Here is a 13,957-nt window from a genome sequence, read left to right on the forward strand (position 1 = left end):
CCCCTCACCTTGTCTGTTGCCGCAATGCCTGCAGGGCTGCTCACAGCACCTGGTGGAACGGGGCAAGAAGGGCTTCTGGGGTTGGATGTGTAGCAGCCCATGGAGGTGGGGGAGTGAAGGGAGGGAGGGGGCGCCGGTGTGATGGAGCGGGCACCCCCAGCACCCTCCAGTACGGCCCTGGTTCCGGGCCGGAACCAGACGGATGATCCAGCTGTGGTCGCCGAAGCGGGGTCCTGGTCTCTGGGTTCCTGGAAAATGTGCCCACTGTTCCCTCTCCATTCACCGCAGGCCCGCCCTGTGCTCATAAAGCGTGACACTTCCCAAATAATCCAGGCTGGGCTGCCGGTGGAGAAATTCGATTTCAAGTTCGATATCTTTTCTCTCCAGGGACGGAGGGGGCAGGAGCTAGGAGCTTTGGAATTCAAAAATGTGCCTGGTTTTATTTTATATTTACTGTTTCCAAAAGCTGTTTCTGGGTAAGATGCTGTGGCTTAGAAAAAGCCCGTCCTCTTTTCTTGCAAGATCATTTAGGATCACTTCAGGTGCAGAATTTTCCTAACTTTAGTAGCTGAATCACACAATAATGTTATTATGGGGACTGAAAGTGGAATTTTGCTTGTTTATTCTTTTATCCTTGCAAGGAAAGTATAGATAGTCTTTTATCTTCAGAAATTAGAACTTGCAGTGGTGTGTCATTAACTGTGCTTGAAAATATATTTTTAGACAAGCAAGGCAGAATAAATCCTACAGCCATGTGATATCACGTTCTTGTCAAGAATTGCTCTTGGTAAACATTCTCTGATAGATCACTCTCCTTAAGAGGCTGAACTACCCAGCTGCTTTCAAAGGCGCTGCCTGGGTTAGTGATAAACCAGGTCATGTTACAGTCGTTATTGCTCGTCAGGGATCTGGAAAATTTAAACTGATTATGGTGTATGCGCTTTATCTAGTAAAGCATTTGGGGAAGAATTTGTCCTTTTATAATTTTGATCCTCTTACAGTATTGATTGGTGTTGGTACAACGGCAAACAAAGTCTTAAATAACTTATTGCATGATATACCTTTCTGCTGTCCTACCAAAATGGATTCAATTCAGTCAATCCCTGTATTCTTACAGGAAATGTTTGGGAAGCTGTTGCTTAGAATTTATTAAAATTGATGCTTGAAGTATTTATCTGCTGTGTCCTCTTCATGAAGGGATTTTTGGGGCCTGAGTTCTCTGCTAAACAGAACTACCTTGGAGGGTAATGTTTAACAGAATGGTTTATGGTTTACTGCACATAATTATCTCCTTCTGTATTCTTGGACACAATTCTTTCTTTTACTTGGTGGTGGGGACTTCTAGGTGCTTTCACAAAAAGCACAGAAGAAAGAGATACTATTTAATAGGTGTTAATTGCGATCTGTTTTCTTATACTGGGAGAGAAATGTTGGTTTTAGGTAAGAGGCTGGAAAAACAGGTCGGTGTATGCATGTTGGAGGTGAATATTGCCCTTTGCTGTTGATTTACATGAAATAAAGTACAGCTTATTTCTAGAAGCAGATTTCAGTTAAAATATATTTACCATCAGCTAATACACATTTCAAGGAAGTGTTCCATAGGAAATGCAATGCAGTGTTTCTGCCCATGACTATTTTGTTTTCACTGCTGGTAATTTCTAAACAACCAAAAAAATTAAAAACAATTTAAATGGGACCCCGAATTGGTGGCAGATTCTACACGTTTGAGGTTAGGCTGAGTAAAAACCTATAAGGCACTTTCAAACGGGATTTCTCCCTGCCGTTTATCTAAGGCCTTCTGGTGTTCCATGTTCGTTTTAAAAAAGAAATTGATGAGTCTTCATTTTCTCTGGTGTTCCCCGAGTTTTCAGTGTTTCTGAATTAGTGGAAACGTTGGCTTTCATCATCTTGGTGCAAGATGGAAAAAGAGCGAAAGTAAAAACTTGTGCTTTTGTGGTTCCCGTACTGAATAGCAAGTGATTTTCTTCTAGTTTTGTAAAGCCCCCTTGGTGACGACAGATTTCATGGAGCCGCCCAGTTTGGGGGAGATGCAGTCCTGAGCTTCCGGAAATGCGGCTCTTAATGGAAATGTTGACAAGATCATTAACTACGCCGGCAGTGCTGGCCCCTCCAGGAAGCTGGATTTACTGCCAGATCTCAGCTCTTTGTGGTGGACCCGGGGCTCCAGCAGGACACCTATCTGCAGAAAATTACAAAGCAAGCCCCTGTTCCTGTGATTTTTCTTTTTTTCAGAGCAAGCCCCTGCTCCTGTGACTTTTTCCCCAGCTTTGTGAAGTTTCCTTTTGTAAGGACAGATAGATGGATACGGCCACTACTTACTCTTAATATGAGATTTAGGGACTAGTAAATAACAAGTATCAGTAATGTATTCATTTTGGAGAGCAGGAGAAAGCGCAAGTAAAGAGATGCTTCTTTTCTTTTGAGATTAAACAAAATCCATTGCCTTTATTTTCACGTGGATGCCTCTTCATTAAGTCTCCATAACCATTTTGGATTTTCCAGGATATGGAATCGCACGCTCCCGCGTTTATTCTTGGCCTTTTCTGAATGTGATCAAGAATTCTATTTGTGTATTTATCTGCTTTCGTTGTTCCCCTGTAAGGTCGGATTTGACTACGAGTTTTTGTATTTTAGTAAGGACGTGTGGGCAGCTTATATATTAATGTTGATTTATATTTTCTTTAGCAAGTATCTCGGTATACTGCCCAGTGAATACATATGGGTTACTATTTATACCGTGAGGAAATGTTCTCTCTGGAGCTGAAGATGGCCTCTCTCTCTGCTCAACCAGGAATTTACTGGGCTTTTGACAACTTGTGGTAAACAACTTCATCAAAGATAACCAACTTGTGGAATAACGGTTAGGTCCTCTCTGCATTTCTGCTATATATGGAGCAATGATTCCAAAGCTGTGGTCTGAGGTACAGAATGGAAGCGAGTCTTGCTTTTAAATGATCGCGGAGTTTGCGCAATAAACCCTTATTATGGACGGTTAGTTACATTTGGGGACTCATGTTGGCACTCGCATTGATTTATTTGGGGGGCTAAATAATTGAAAGGAAACCTTTGTTTCGGAAGATGGACCTTTGTCACCACTGTGTCCGTGCTTTGTTCACATCACCTTGTGTCCTGAACGAAGCGTTTTTGAGGTTTACCTTTGAAACGAGTGCTTCTGGCAGAAAAGTCCAAGCACACTGTTCTCCGGCTGCTTGGAAACAGGTCTGCCGGGTCCACTTGAGCTTCCCCCATACTCTGGGACAGCGGGTTTGTGTCCTTCTGCCCAAGTGAGGGAGGCGGGGCGGACTCCCCCGTGAACGTTGTGATTCTGGTCGCTTGCGTTCGTTTCTCCTTATGAGATGGAAACGGGGTCTGCTGTATAATGGATTATTGATTGGCTCTGCCATCAGCGCCCTGGCTCTCCAGGCAGTGAATGCACCACTTCATGGGGAGGCTCGGACCCCGTCTGGGGACTATAAGCCTGGGACTGTTAATCTGGGGCAGATTGGCGAGTGGGGAGAGGAACTCCTCATTGTTGTGGAATTTCTCCCCATTTGTTCACAGAATGGGCTTTTTGTCTCCGCAGTAGATAAGCTTGTGCAGGATGTTAATGGTGCATTTTAATTCATGGCTCATAAGACCACAGTGTCACTGGGAAGGCCCATTGCATTGTCTGCTGGAGGACAAGCGGGCAGTATGTGAAACTGACGGCAGCACCCACGGGCCCCGCAGCCTCACTGCCTCACGGCCGCCCTCAGGAGGTCAGTTTTTAAATTTTATGACCTGCCTTCTGGGGCCAGAATATCCCGTAAATATCTTGAGCCTTCCGCCTGCCCTGAGCTGTTGTCTTTGTAAGGGCGTCTTCCCCACAGCACCGATCCCCACATTTCCCGAATTCTCCTGTTTCCCCCCCCACCCGGGACAGTGGCCCCCCCCGTGGGCTCAGCCCCCATCCCTCTGACTCCCGGAAGTCCCCCTCTCCCCCGGTGACCAAGGGAGAGAGGAGGAGAGAGACCACAGGGCGTCAGGGAAGCCAAACTATCTCTTAGTATCGTGACGTGGTTAATTAATGAACTAAAATTGAAGAGACATATTTGACAAACAGCACGCGCATCAGGCTTTGCTTCTGTCGACAGAAGGGCAGCAGACGCAGTGTGGGAAACGCCCCTTCCAGCTTTCCTGCAGCCCCTCGTGCCCCCCTGAGGTCTGCAGTCTGATCTGGGTGCCTTTAAAGAAACTTGCACTTGTTTTGTTATGCAGATTACTCTAAATATTAGAGGTTATTCCAAAAAAAAATCAGCCTTCTGATTCCTTTTCCAGGATATGACTTCGACAGAACTGAATTCGATGGTTTTGAGGGAATCAGTACAAAACCGTTTGGCTTTTGCTTTGTGTTGGTTTACTCTACAGAGCAGAAAATGGCAAGATTTCCTGTAGAGTCAGAGCGATGCTTACTGTGTAAAAATACAGGATGTTCTACCTTTTCCCCCTGACAACGCCACATTTAGTTGGTCAGAAAATGATTGTTTAAACTGGGGAAGATAAACCCCGGCAGCCTTGCTGGATTTTTGCCCTGGGACGCGATGGGAGGATCTTCCCGAGCACCCACGTCTTCATGGCTGCTTGATTTTGGCTGCGATGGCTGACTTTGCACTGTCTGCACCAAGGCTGGGCCCCATGGAGCTCTGGGGAGATCCCTTGAATGTCTCCGGGGCAAGCCTCTGAAACACCAGCAAGCAACCTCTTAAAATACTGCTTTCATGTGGACTGGTTCATATTATTCAGATGATTTTTCTTTCTTTGACTTTGAAATACTAGAATTTAACAAAAGGTAATTTTCCCAAAGTGCATTCCTTAGAGACTTTTGAGCTTCCTGGGGGCCTGGAGAGGGGGAGGGGAGGGGAGGGATGGGGATGGGGGAGGGCCCATCGGGCTGCCCCAGAGCAGCTCTGCTTCCCATCGTGCTACTTACGGGAGTTGCAAGTGGGAGTTATTTTTTAACTTCTTCTGTGAAAAACATTCCAAACCCATAAAAATGGAAAGAGTAACTAATGAACGTCTATACACCCACCATCTAGCCCTAGCAGCTGTTAGCATTATATCTGCCTTCTCCTCTCTTTTGTAAACCACCTCTAAAATATTTCATTACACATCTCCAAAAACTAAGAAAGTCTCCTGTGTTACAGACCTAACGAAAGTAATAGTAATTCTCAAATACGGCCTAATACCCAGTCTATGTTAAAGTTGACTTTGTGTGGAGTCTTGAGCTGGGACAGGTTTGAACTTGTGTGCGGTGGATGATGGTAGCTGTTCGTGGCAGACTTTGTAATTGTATTAAACAACTTCTGTGGCGAACCTGTCAGGGCCCAGTGAATACATACGGGTTACTCTTTAGCCATTTCTAACATAGCTTCCTAAACTCTTATTTCCTCCTTTTGAATTTATTAAACCAAACAGTGTCACTGCGAGTGACTAGGTATCTTTGGGTACTGCACTGACATCTCATTCATTTATTTAGCAATTATTAATTTATAATAATACCTACCATATATTGGCCATTTGCTGCGTGCTCAACATTGCATCTTGCGTGCATTACTTTAAATCTCACAAAAATACTGTAATATAGTTCTCCTTACCATCAGTTACATTTTATTTTTTAAAATTTATTATTATTTTTTGTGGTACGGGGGCTTCTCACTGCTGTGGCCTCTCCCGTTGCGGAGCACAGGCTCCGGACGCGCAGGCTCAGCGGCCATGGCTCACGGGCCCAGCCGCTCCGCGGCACATGGGATCCTCCCGGACCGGGGCACGGACCCGCGACCCCTGCATCGGCAGGCGGACTCTCAACCACTGCGCCACCAGGGAGGCCCCATCATTTACATTTTTAAAATGAAGAAATGGACTGGGAAACTGAGAGGTTGAGACACTTGCTCCCAGTCACACAGCTGATCCCAGGGAGTGGCAGAACCGAGTTTGGATCTCGGGTAGGCTGACCTCGGAGCTCACGGTCTGGACCACCTCTCATGGTGCCGCTCCCTGCTTGGCCCTGCGCTGGTGTCAGGACTCAGTGGTACTTGGTGGGTCTGCCTTCACAGAGCAGGATGCCTCACACACGAGTGACCAGTTAAAGAAGCGGTAATAGAAGCATGTCCAGGCATGAGCTGGGATAGGGCCAAGGCTGGGGCATGGGGACTGTGCCTGATCCGGCCACAGGGCGAAGGGGGTCAGGAAGGGTCTCTTAGAAAGACCACACCTGAGAAGGTGGACGGCGGGTGGGACCTGCATACCTGAGGGTTCCAAGGTGGGAGTGAACGCACATCCAGCTGGGGTGCGGGGCAGGTGCACAGCCATTGGCTGGGGGCCCAGGGACCCCAGCAGTACAGGGGTTCAGGGCCTTAGAAGCCCCCTCGGGGGAGTTCGGGCCTCATCTTCAGGGTGTGCAAAGCGTCTGAAGGGTTGAAGCCTCAAAGAGGTCGCCCAGCTCTGCATTTGGGAGGATGATCTTGGTTTGAGATGAAGGGGAGCGTGTGGATTCAAGTGTGAATTGGAGGTCCAGCCCACAGGATGATGGGGTTACCCCTGGGTGTGGGTGAGAGGGCTGGGGGTTGCTCTAAAGGCTAGTTGGGCCCACACCCACCTAGGTCTCCCTGGGGAGACCCGGCCACCCTTGGCCAGGGCAGGTCATCGCTTCCCTCCCTGCTCTGCTGCTGTCCTCTGTGTGGTTACGTGTTTCTTTCTGACGCCTGGGTCCCTCGAAGCCAAGCCTGTTGCTTAGTTATCCGAGCCCTTAGGCCTCATGAGTGGCCTGGCGCCCAGTAGCTCTCAGAGATTGTGATGAAACCCTCCTTAACTCGCCCCGCGACCGTGCCCTGGGGCTTCCACTGTGGGAGCTGTCACGGGAGGGCGTGCGGGACAATGATGGACTGTGGTCCCACGTGGGTTCTTACAGATCTGACAGCTTAGTCACAGGGCTTTTCCTTCTGGTGTGTGTCCTGGATCCCAGCCCTGCAGGGCTTGTTCTGAAAGGAGTTACTGTCGGCAGGTGGAGTTAACCGGGTCCTTGGAGCTGTTTCACAAGGTCACCAGGGATGCTGCAGGAAGTGACTTTTCTGCCTTCTGTTAGGTCCAAGACTCAGTTCCCAGGGTCCTCACTTACAGAAGTGATTTATTTGTTGAAACCTTTACCCACAGATTAAATGTATCCCAAATCCAGTGAGTGTAAGCGGTCTTGAGAAAGTCAACTTTTTTCATTTGTGCTGTGCAGGCATGAAAACAAAGAATCAAAAAGAAAGAATCTCTCTAAGGTATGGCAGTGCCCTTACATATATGCATTTAGACCTGGTGCTTTATTTATTTATGCCCTCACATGTTGATGTCTTAAAGTTTAGCTACATATTTTATTTTCAAAAAGTTTATATTTTGCCCTCTCTTAAACCCCTCCCCCATCTCCATGATAATGCATTTTATGTTATGAATGCAGATTTATATTTTCTGTAATAAACATTTTACTTTTTCCTGTTGTTATAATTTTCATAAAATGATATAGGCAATATATATAAATATTTATGTAATATGAAATTATCTAAATTTTTCAAAAAGAAACTTATTTCCAAAATTATGGAAGGCATTTTACAAAAGTAGCTTCAAACTGTTCGTCACATCCCTATGAGACACACACACACACACACACACAGAGGGAGAGATGCATTGGAAATCTATTTTAAAACCTTAATCAGCAAGCCATTTTTATGCCTAAACAATTAAATTACAGGCTTGTCTGGCAAGTTCCCAATTACAGCCTTGGAAAAAGTTTGTAATATAATAACAACAAAACTGTGGTTCATTATGGGCAAGATATGATTCAAATGGGGCTGTGCTCTATATACATGGGTCGTATGCCAGCTGAAACACACGTGTGGATTTTCTCTCCCCTCTACTTCCTAATATTTGTGTTGCCAGAAGACTTTCTTTAATCGCTCTGGTCTGAGTAAAAAGCTAGCATTTACTTACACGTTTTGTAAGGCTAGTTATCTTTAGGTTAACGTGTTTCAGGAAAAGTTGGAACACCAAGTCGCACTCGACGTGCGTTTGCCTGTGAGAATAAAATACGGACAGCTCGGTACCGGAATGTATTTGGCTGAAACCAGGTAGTGTGACACTTTATCACGGGGCAGTGTTTGGATGACCACCTCTCACCACCAGAGACCCCAATCAATGTTGACAAACCGTCTGAGACCCTCCTGGCTCACAGAGGCTGGTGGGCTTTTTTTGTTTTTTTTTTAAAGGATAGCAGAGTCAGTGCTGTGGGTTATGTAGGGCTAATAAGGTTCCCCTAAGTCTTCTAACTGGGGCGGCTGCCCTGCCGCATTTTCACATCGGAAGTTCTGAGGACACCATTCTTGTTCTTTTGGGGAAAAGAATTTTCGTCTGCAGCTGAAAAGAATGATCACGAAGATCTGTTGATTTGGCCACTGACTAAGGAAAGCCAGTTGTGGGGAATTCCTTTTTGACTGTTTCCCTAAAGGTTTGCGAGAAACTTTGCCAGTCGGCTGTGGGCTTCAGGGAGGGGGCCACTTAGTGGCCTCTTGCAAGTGGAGCCAGTTTTGTTGATGTTATGATTTCCTTAAGATAATGGTGTTTTGAGTTTAAGTGGTCATTACCCTTATGGTATTTTTCCATTTTCCCCCTCCAAATATTTTTAAGTTCTTTAAAAAGACATCTCCTGTCATTCTCACAGAGATTGACAGCAGGGCTCAGTGTTGAAAGATGGGGGTGGGCAGAGAAGTGGGAAGAAAAAGAGAAAGAAGAGCTGGTTGTGCTCATTCATGGGCACCCTGAAGGCCCTTGCTTGAGAATTTTCCCGTAAGTTGCAGGGCTCTGCTGCCTTCGTGGACTTTTAAGCAGGTTTTGCAGGAAGCCCGAATAAGAAATGAAAAGTATATTCTCTAGTGTTTGGGTTTCTTGAGGGGAAGTGCCTCGGCTTTGGCTGGGGGTTTGGGGGTGCTGGGGAATCAGAAATTTTACACATCAAGGCTGTCATGAGGATATGGGATGTGGATTTCTCTGGTAGCAAAGATGGTAGCGCTAAGCCTTTTTAAATGTGCAGAAGAGACTGAGGTGCCCCATGGGAAGAAGGGGGGCTGTGCTCACATCTGATCCTCTTTGCACTTTGCTCTGGGCTCCTCCAGCCGGGATGCTACCTGGTAGTAGAAGCGAGGCCCCGTTGGGCAGGTGTTTTATTGTCCGTGGACTGTTCGCTCTGCACTGTGACTGGGGGTCTGAGTGGCACTTGGAGGAGGTGCCTTGCAAGGGGTTTTGGTGTCACACGGCTTCCTCATGTCCTTTCCTGACTCTCGGCACCTGACAGGTGAGGGCACGCCTGGGTGTGAAGGACACCTTCTGAAATTCACACGCTGGCAAAAGGGGGACGGGACTCCCGGGCTGGGCTCTGCGCCACACCTGGACGGCACGGAGGTGGGGTCTCTGTGCGGATCCCCAGCGCAGCTTCTTGGCTTCCAGAGCCCTTAACTTTCTACGGCTCCCAGCAGTATACCACATGGCAGGGAGAGTAGCAGAGAAGGAAGGGAAACCCACACAGAGTGCCGTTTTGGTGATTTGAACAACTCTTCTCACTTGACAATTTCATTTCATTTCCAGGAGCAATTTGTAGGTTGCCTTTTATGAACCTTAGCTAGCTGAGCATTCATGCTCCGGGAATCTTGTCTTCCTGGCGGGGTTTCGGATGTTTAATTCCCGTGAACTGGAGAAGTTCTGACATTTAACATCCTTTATGAACCAACTCGGTGGTCCAGCGAAGTCTGTCACATTACTTAAGAGACACCAACTTATGGTGTTGTAGTTGTTTTTTCCTCTGTAAATGTATTCTAGACGGTTCTTTAAACTCGGAAGATTTTTGTACCCAGATGAGGTCACTAAGTTAAATGTAAATAGTATGTTTCATTTATATTTTTATATATTATATCAACTTCAACATTTGGGGGACTGAAATAAGCCCTGGGATGGCAGGGGCTGCATGCAAATCATTTGTCTTATAAAGTCATCATGAATAATATGCAGGCATCTAAGACCAAAACAGCTTGAAAAAACAAATTAGCTTAAATTGTCATGAAGAAGTCTTCTTATTCACCTCATTTGTTTATCCAAGTTTAGGGGAGATTTTGTTTATTTATTTTATTGGGAGTTTCCCGTCTCACTTCTCTCTCCCTCTCTCCTGGGGTGTGGGAGTGGCTCTGTACCCGTCGGTGTAAAGAGTAAGGAATATCTGTGAGCAGCTGTGCTTCCTGCTGCTTTCCAGAGTTTGTTGCTCAGACTGAGTTGGTTTCTTTAGGTGCCTGGGAAACTTGCTAGCATGAGGCTTTCTCGAAAGAAGTTTGAGAATACATCATCTAAATGAGATTTCTGCCTCTGGCGTGGGTCTCTGGGAGGAGGCATTTGGAGAACAGGAGTTGTGTTGTTTTTTCAGAAGGCGTCTGTCCCTCGTGGTGAGTGGAGGAATAGAGTGTCATCTATTGGAACCCCTGGGGATGTTTGGGTGACACCCTCCTGCCCCCTGCCTTCCACCGTCAGCATTCTTCTCTGAGTCGGCTCCGGGGAAAACATGGCAGGTCGGACCACCCAGAGCAAACACCGCCTTGCTGCCTGGCCTCCTCTCTGAACAAACGATGTGCGTTGTACACTGTCTGCTCGACAGCCAGAAACACTTAGCTTCTTCACATTTTGTTGCTTTTCAAACATCAGTTCTTAGTGTGCATGAGGTTGAAACTTTGTAAAAAATGTGGCTTCCTTTCTACATGTTATAGCTTTTTGAAAAAAGAACATCTGTCCATCTGGGTGCCTCTCTGTGCAAGTCTGGAGCCCCCAGGAGGGAGACCCTCAGAATCATTAACTCAGTTACTTCTGTTTAGAGATAAGAAGGATAAACAGACTGGGCTCCAGGGGCCAGTGTGCGCGGCTGTTCTCCCCAATGCCCCACCCCTGCTTGCTTTTTTTAAAAAAGATTTTTCACTGAAGTATAGTTGAATTACAATGTTGTGTTAATCACTGCTGTACAGCAAAGCGACTCAGTTATACATAAATACACCTATCAAAATACAGTCCAGAAAGACACTTTACCTCTCACATCCCTTCTGGACTGTTTTCTTTATTCTCCGTATCGCTGAGTCAGATGGAAAGTCCTGAGATAGCTGCTTGTCAGTGTGTACTGTCTTGGGCCTGTTTGGCAGTCTACAGGCATCTGGGCTGGCTTCCCTGCAGCCCAGATCGTGGCCCTACCCGTGCCCGGCACAGCGCTGGGCAACCCCATCCACTTCCCCTTTGCCTGTGCACAGGTGAGGGAGGCGCCCGGGCGTCTGGAGGAGCAGCCCCGGCCCCTCATTCTCCAGGGGGTGGATAAGCATGAGAGCGACAGTGACCCCACAGTGTGACCCCTGCTCCTGCTGGGCCCAGACCCCGCCTCCCATGTGAGGACCTGCCGGGGTCGGGAGGGTGTCTGCACTGGGGTGGGACTCGGCCCTGCGGCCAGTGCAGGAGAGAAGGGACAGGACCAGGTCGGGAAGGGCACGGTGAGGCCAGCCGAGGGGTTTGGGCTTTATCTAAGAGGCAGCGAAGACCGAATGTTGCGGTGGCAACGGCCTGGTGGTCACACACCCCTGGGAGTGGTGTCCGTCGGGGCGGCTGGCGTGGGCCGCCAGGTGCTGGAGCAGCAGCTTCAGGCCCAGATCTGGAAGGACCTCAGGGTTCTGCTCCTGTCCTTCGTTGCCTCTCTTTCACTAAATCATCTGTGCTTCACCAAGATACAAAGATGCATTTGTAAAGAGCCTTTTCCGGCCGTGAACGCCCTCCTCGCAACTCACGTGTCCTGCACGTGCCCCCGCGTTTTGCCATCCTCCGCCTGGCCTGGGTCTCTGTCCTTCATTCTCAGATGCGCTCCTGTCCCGTCGCCTGTGTTCCGCACACTCCCACGAACTCTCTCACCACAGTCTTTCCTTAAACACTGGATATCTTTGATAAAAAATTATTCTAGTGTGCAGTCATTTACAATGATTTATTTTAATGATTTAGCACACAATTATTATCAGTCATCAATTGTTTAATTACTGATTTTTTAAAGGGAAGCAGCTGCTCGTACGTCTGTTTAAACTTTCGTGGGTGCTTCCTTCCTTTAATTTGGACGGGATTGGTTTTCTGAAGGAGGAGCGTGCAGATCGCGGTCCGAGGATGTTACCGGGCCCCTGTTTATGCGGGGAAACCTGGTTCCTAAGATCTCCGTGTCTTTTCTGTTCCAGGTGCTTGCTGCCCTCTGCCATGCTCTCCAGGTAAGACATGCCCCTCCGCGGGGCAGGCGGACTTCTGCAGCCAGCAAGCGGGAGGCTCGCCTGAACATGGAGAGATAAGACGCAGGCCCACGTGACCGAGCGCCGTGCCCCGCCCCCCCGGCCGGGCGAGCCCTCGTCGTCGAGATGGACCGCCCACGAGAGGCCGAGACGGAGCTGAGGAGGGGCCCCAGCCCACCCAGGGCCAGCAGGAGCCCCGAGGCGGACGGCGACAAGGCGCTGAGCCACAGCTGCTGCATCTGCGGCAAGAGCTTCCCCTTCCAGAGCTCCTTGTCCCAGCACATGCGCAAGCACACAGGCGAGAAGCCCTACAAGTGTCCCTACTGCGACCACCGGGCTTCCCAGAAGGGCAACCTGAAGATCCACATCCGCGGCCACCGCACGGGGACTCTGATCCAGGGCCACGAGCCCGAGGCGGGCGAGACGCGCGTGTCCGAGGGCCTGGACGGCTGCGCCAGCCCCACGAAGAGCACCTCGGCCTGCAACAGGATCCTGAACGGCGCCACCCAGGTGGACAGCGGCAAGATCCTGCTGAGGAGCAGCAAGAAGGAGGCGGAGGGGGCGGCGTGCGCGGCGGAGGAGGCCAAGGCGGCGGGGGCGGGGCAGTGCTCCTTCTGCAAGAGCAAGTTCGAGCGCAGGAAGGACCTGGAGCAGCACGTGCACCAGGCGCACAAGCCCTTCAAGTGCCGGCTGTGCAGCTACGTGACCCTGCGGGAGGAGTCCCTGCTCAGCCACATTGAGAAGGACCACATCACGGCACAGGGGCCCCGCGGCGACGCCTTCGCAGAGAACGGCAAGCCTGAGCTGCCCCCCGGCGAGTTCCCCTGCGAGGTGTGCGGCCAGGCCTTCAGCCAGACCTGGTTCCTGAAGGCACACATGAAGAAGCACAGGGGCTCCTTCGACCATGGCTGCCACATCTGCGGCCGGAGATTCAAGGAGCCGTGGTTCCTGAAAAACCACATGAAGGCGCACGGCCCGAAGGCGGGAAGCAAGAACAGGCCCCGCGGCGAGCTGGACCCCATCGCCACCATCAACAACGTGGTCCAGGAGGAGGGGATTGTGGCCGGCCTGAGCCTCTACGAAGTCTGCACCAAGTGTGGGAACCTGTTTACGAACCTGGACAGCTTGAACGCGCACAACGCCATCCACCGCCGGGTGGAGGCCGGCCGGCCGCGGGCTCCGGTCGGGGAGGGCCCGGCGCCCGGCCCCGCCGACTCCCAGCAGCTCTTCCTTCAGTGCCTGAACCTGCGTCCGGCGGCCGGCGCGCCCGCCCGCGGGCAGGCCGGGCGGCGCGTGGCCGAGCTGGACCCGGTCAACAGCTACCAGGCCTGGCAGCTGGCCACGCGGGGCAGGGTGGCCGAGCCGGCCGAGTACCTCAAGTACGCGGCGTGGGACGAGGCGTTGGCTGGGGACGTGGCCTTCGACAAGGAGCGGCGCGAGTTCATCCTGGTGAGCCAGGAGAAGCGCAAGCGCGAGCCCGAGCCCGGCGCGCAGGGGCCCCCACGCAAGAGGGCGGGAGCGCCCGGGGACCCCGCGCCCGGGCCCCCGGACCCCCGGCGGGCCGCGCGCCCCAGCCGCCGCGCCGC

General features: G+C 50.0%; 1 protein-coding gene across 1 annotated transcript in view; it reads left to right on the forward strand.

Moving 5' to 3' along the window:
- Positions 1-11,894: 11,894 nt before the first annotated feature.
- The window catches only part of ZNF516 (zinc finger protein 516), a 64,500-nt gene continuing 62,437 nt past the window's right edge, over positions 11,895-13,957 (forward strand). Inside the window, exon 1 of the mRNA XM_029232646.1 lies at positions 11,895-13,912. Within this exon, the coding sequence (XP_029088479.1) occupies positions 12,498-13,912 (1,415 nt within the window). The 5' untranslated portion in view covers positions 11,895-12,497. The remainder of the gene's footprint in view (positions 13,913-13,957) is intronic.

The sequence above is a fragment of the Monodon monoceros genome, unplaced genomic scaffold, assembly GCF_005190385.1.
Source record: "Monodon monoceros isolate NGI ecotype Baffin Bay Population unplaced genomic scaffold, NGI_Narwhal_1 Super_Scaffold_1, whole genome shotgun sequence".
In the NCBI taxonomy this organism is placed as follows: domain Eukaryota; kingdom Metazoa; phylum Chordata; class Mammalia; order Artiodactyla; family Monodontidae; genus Monodon; species Monodon monoceros.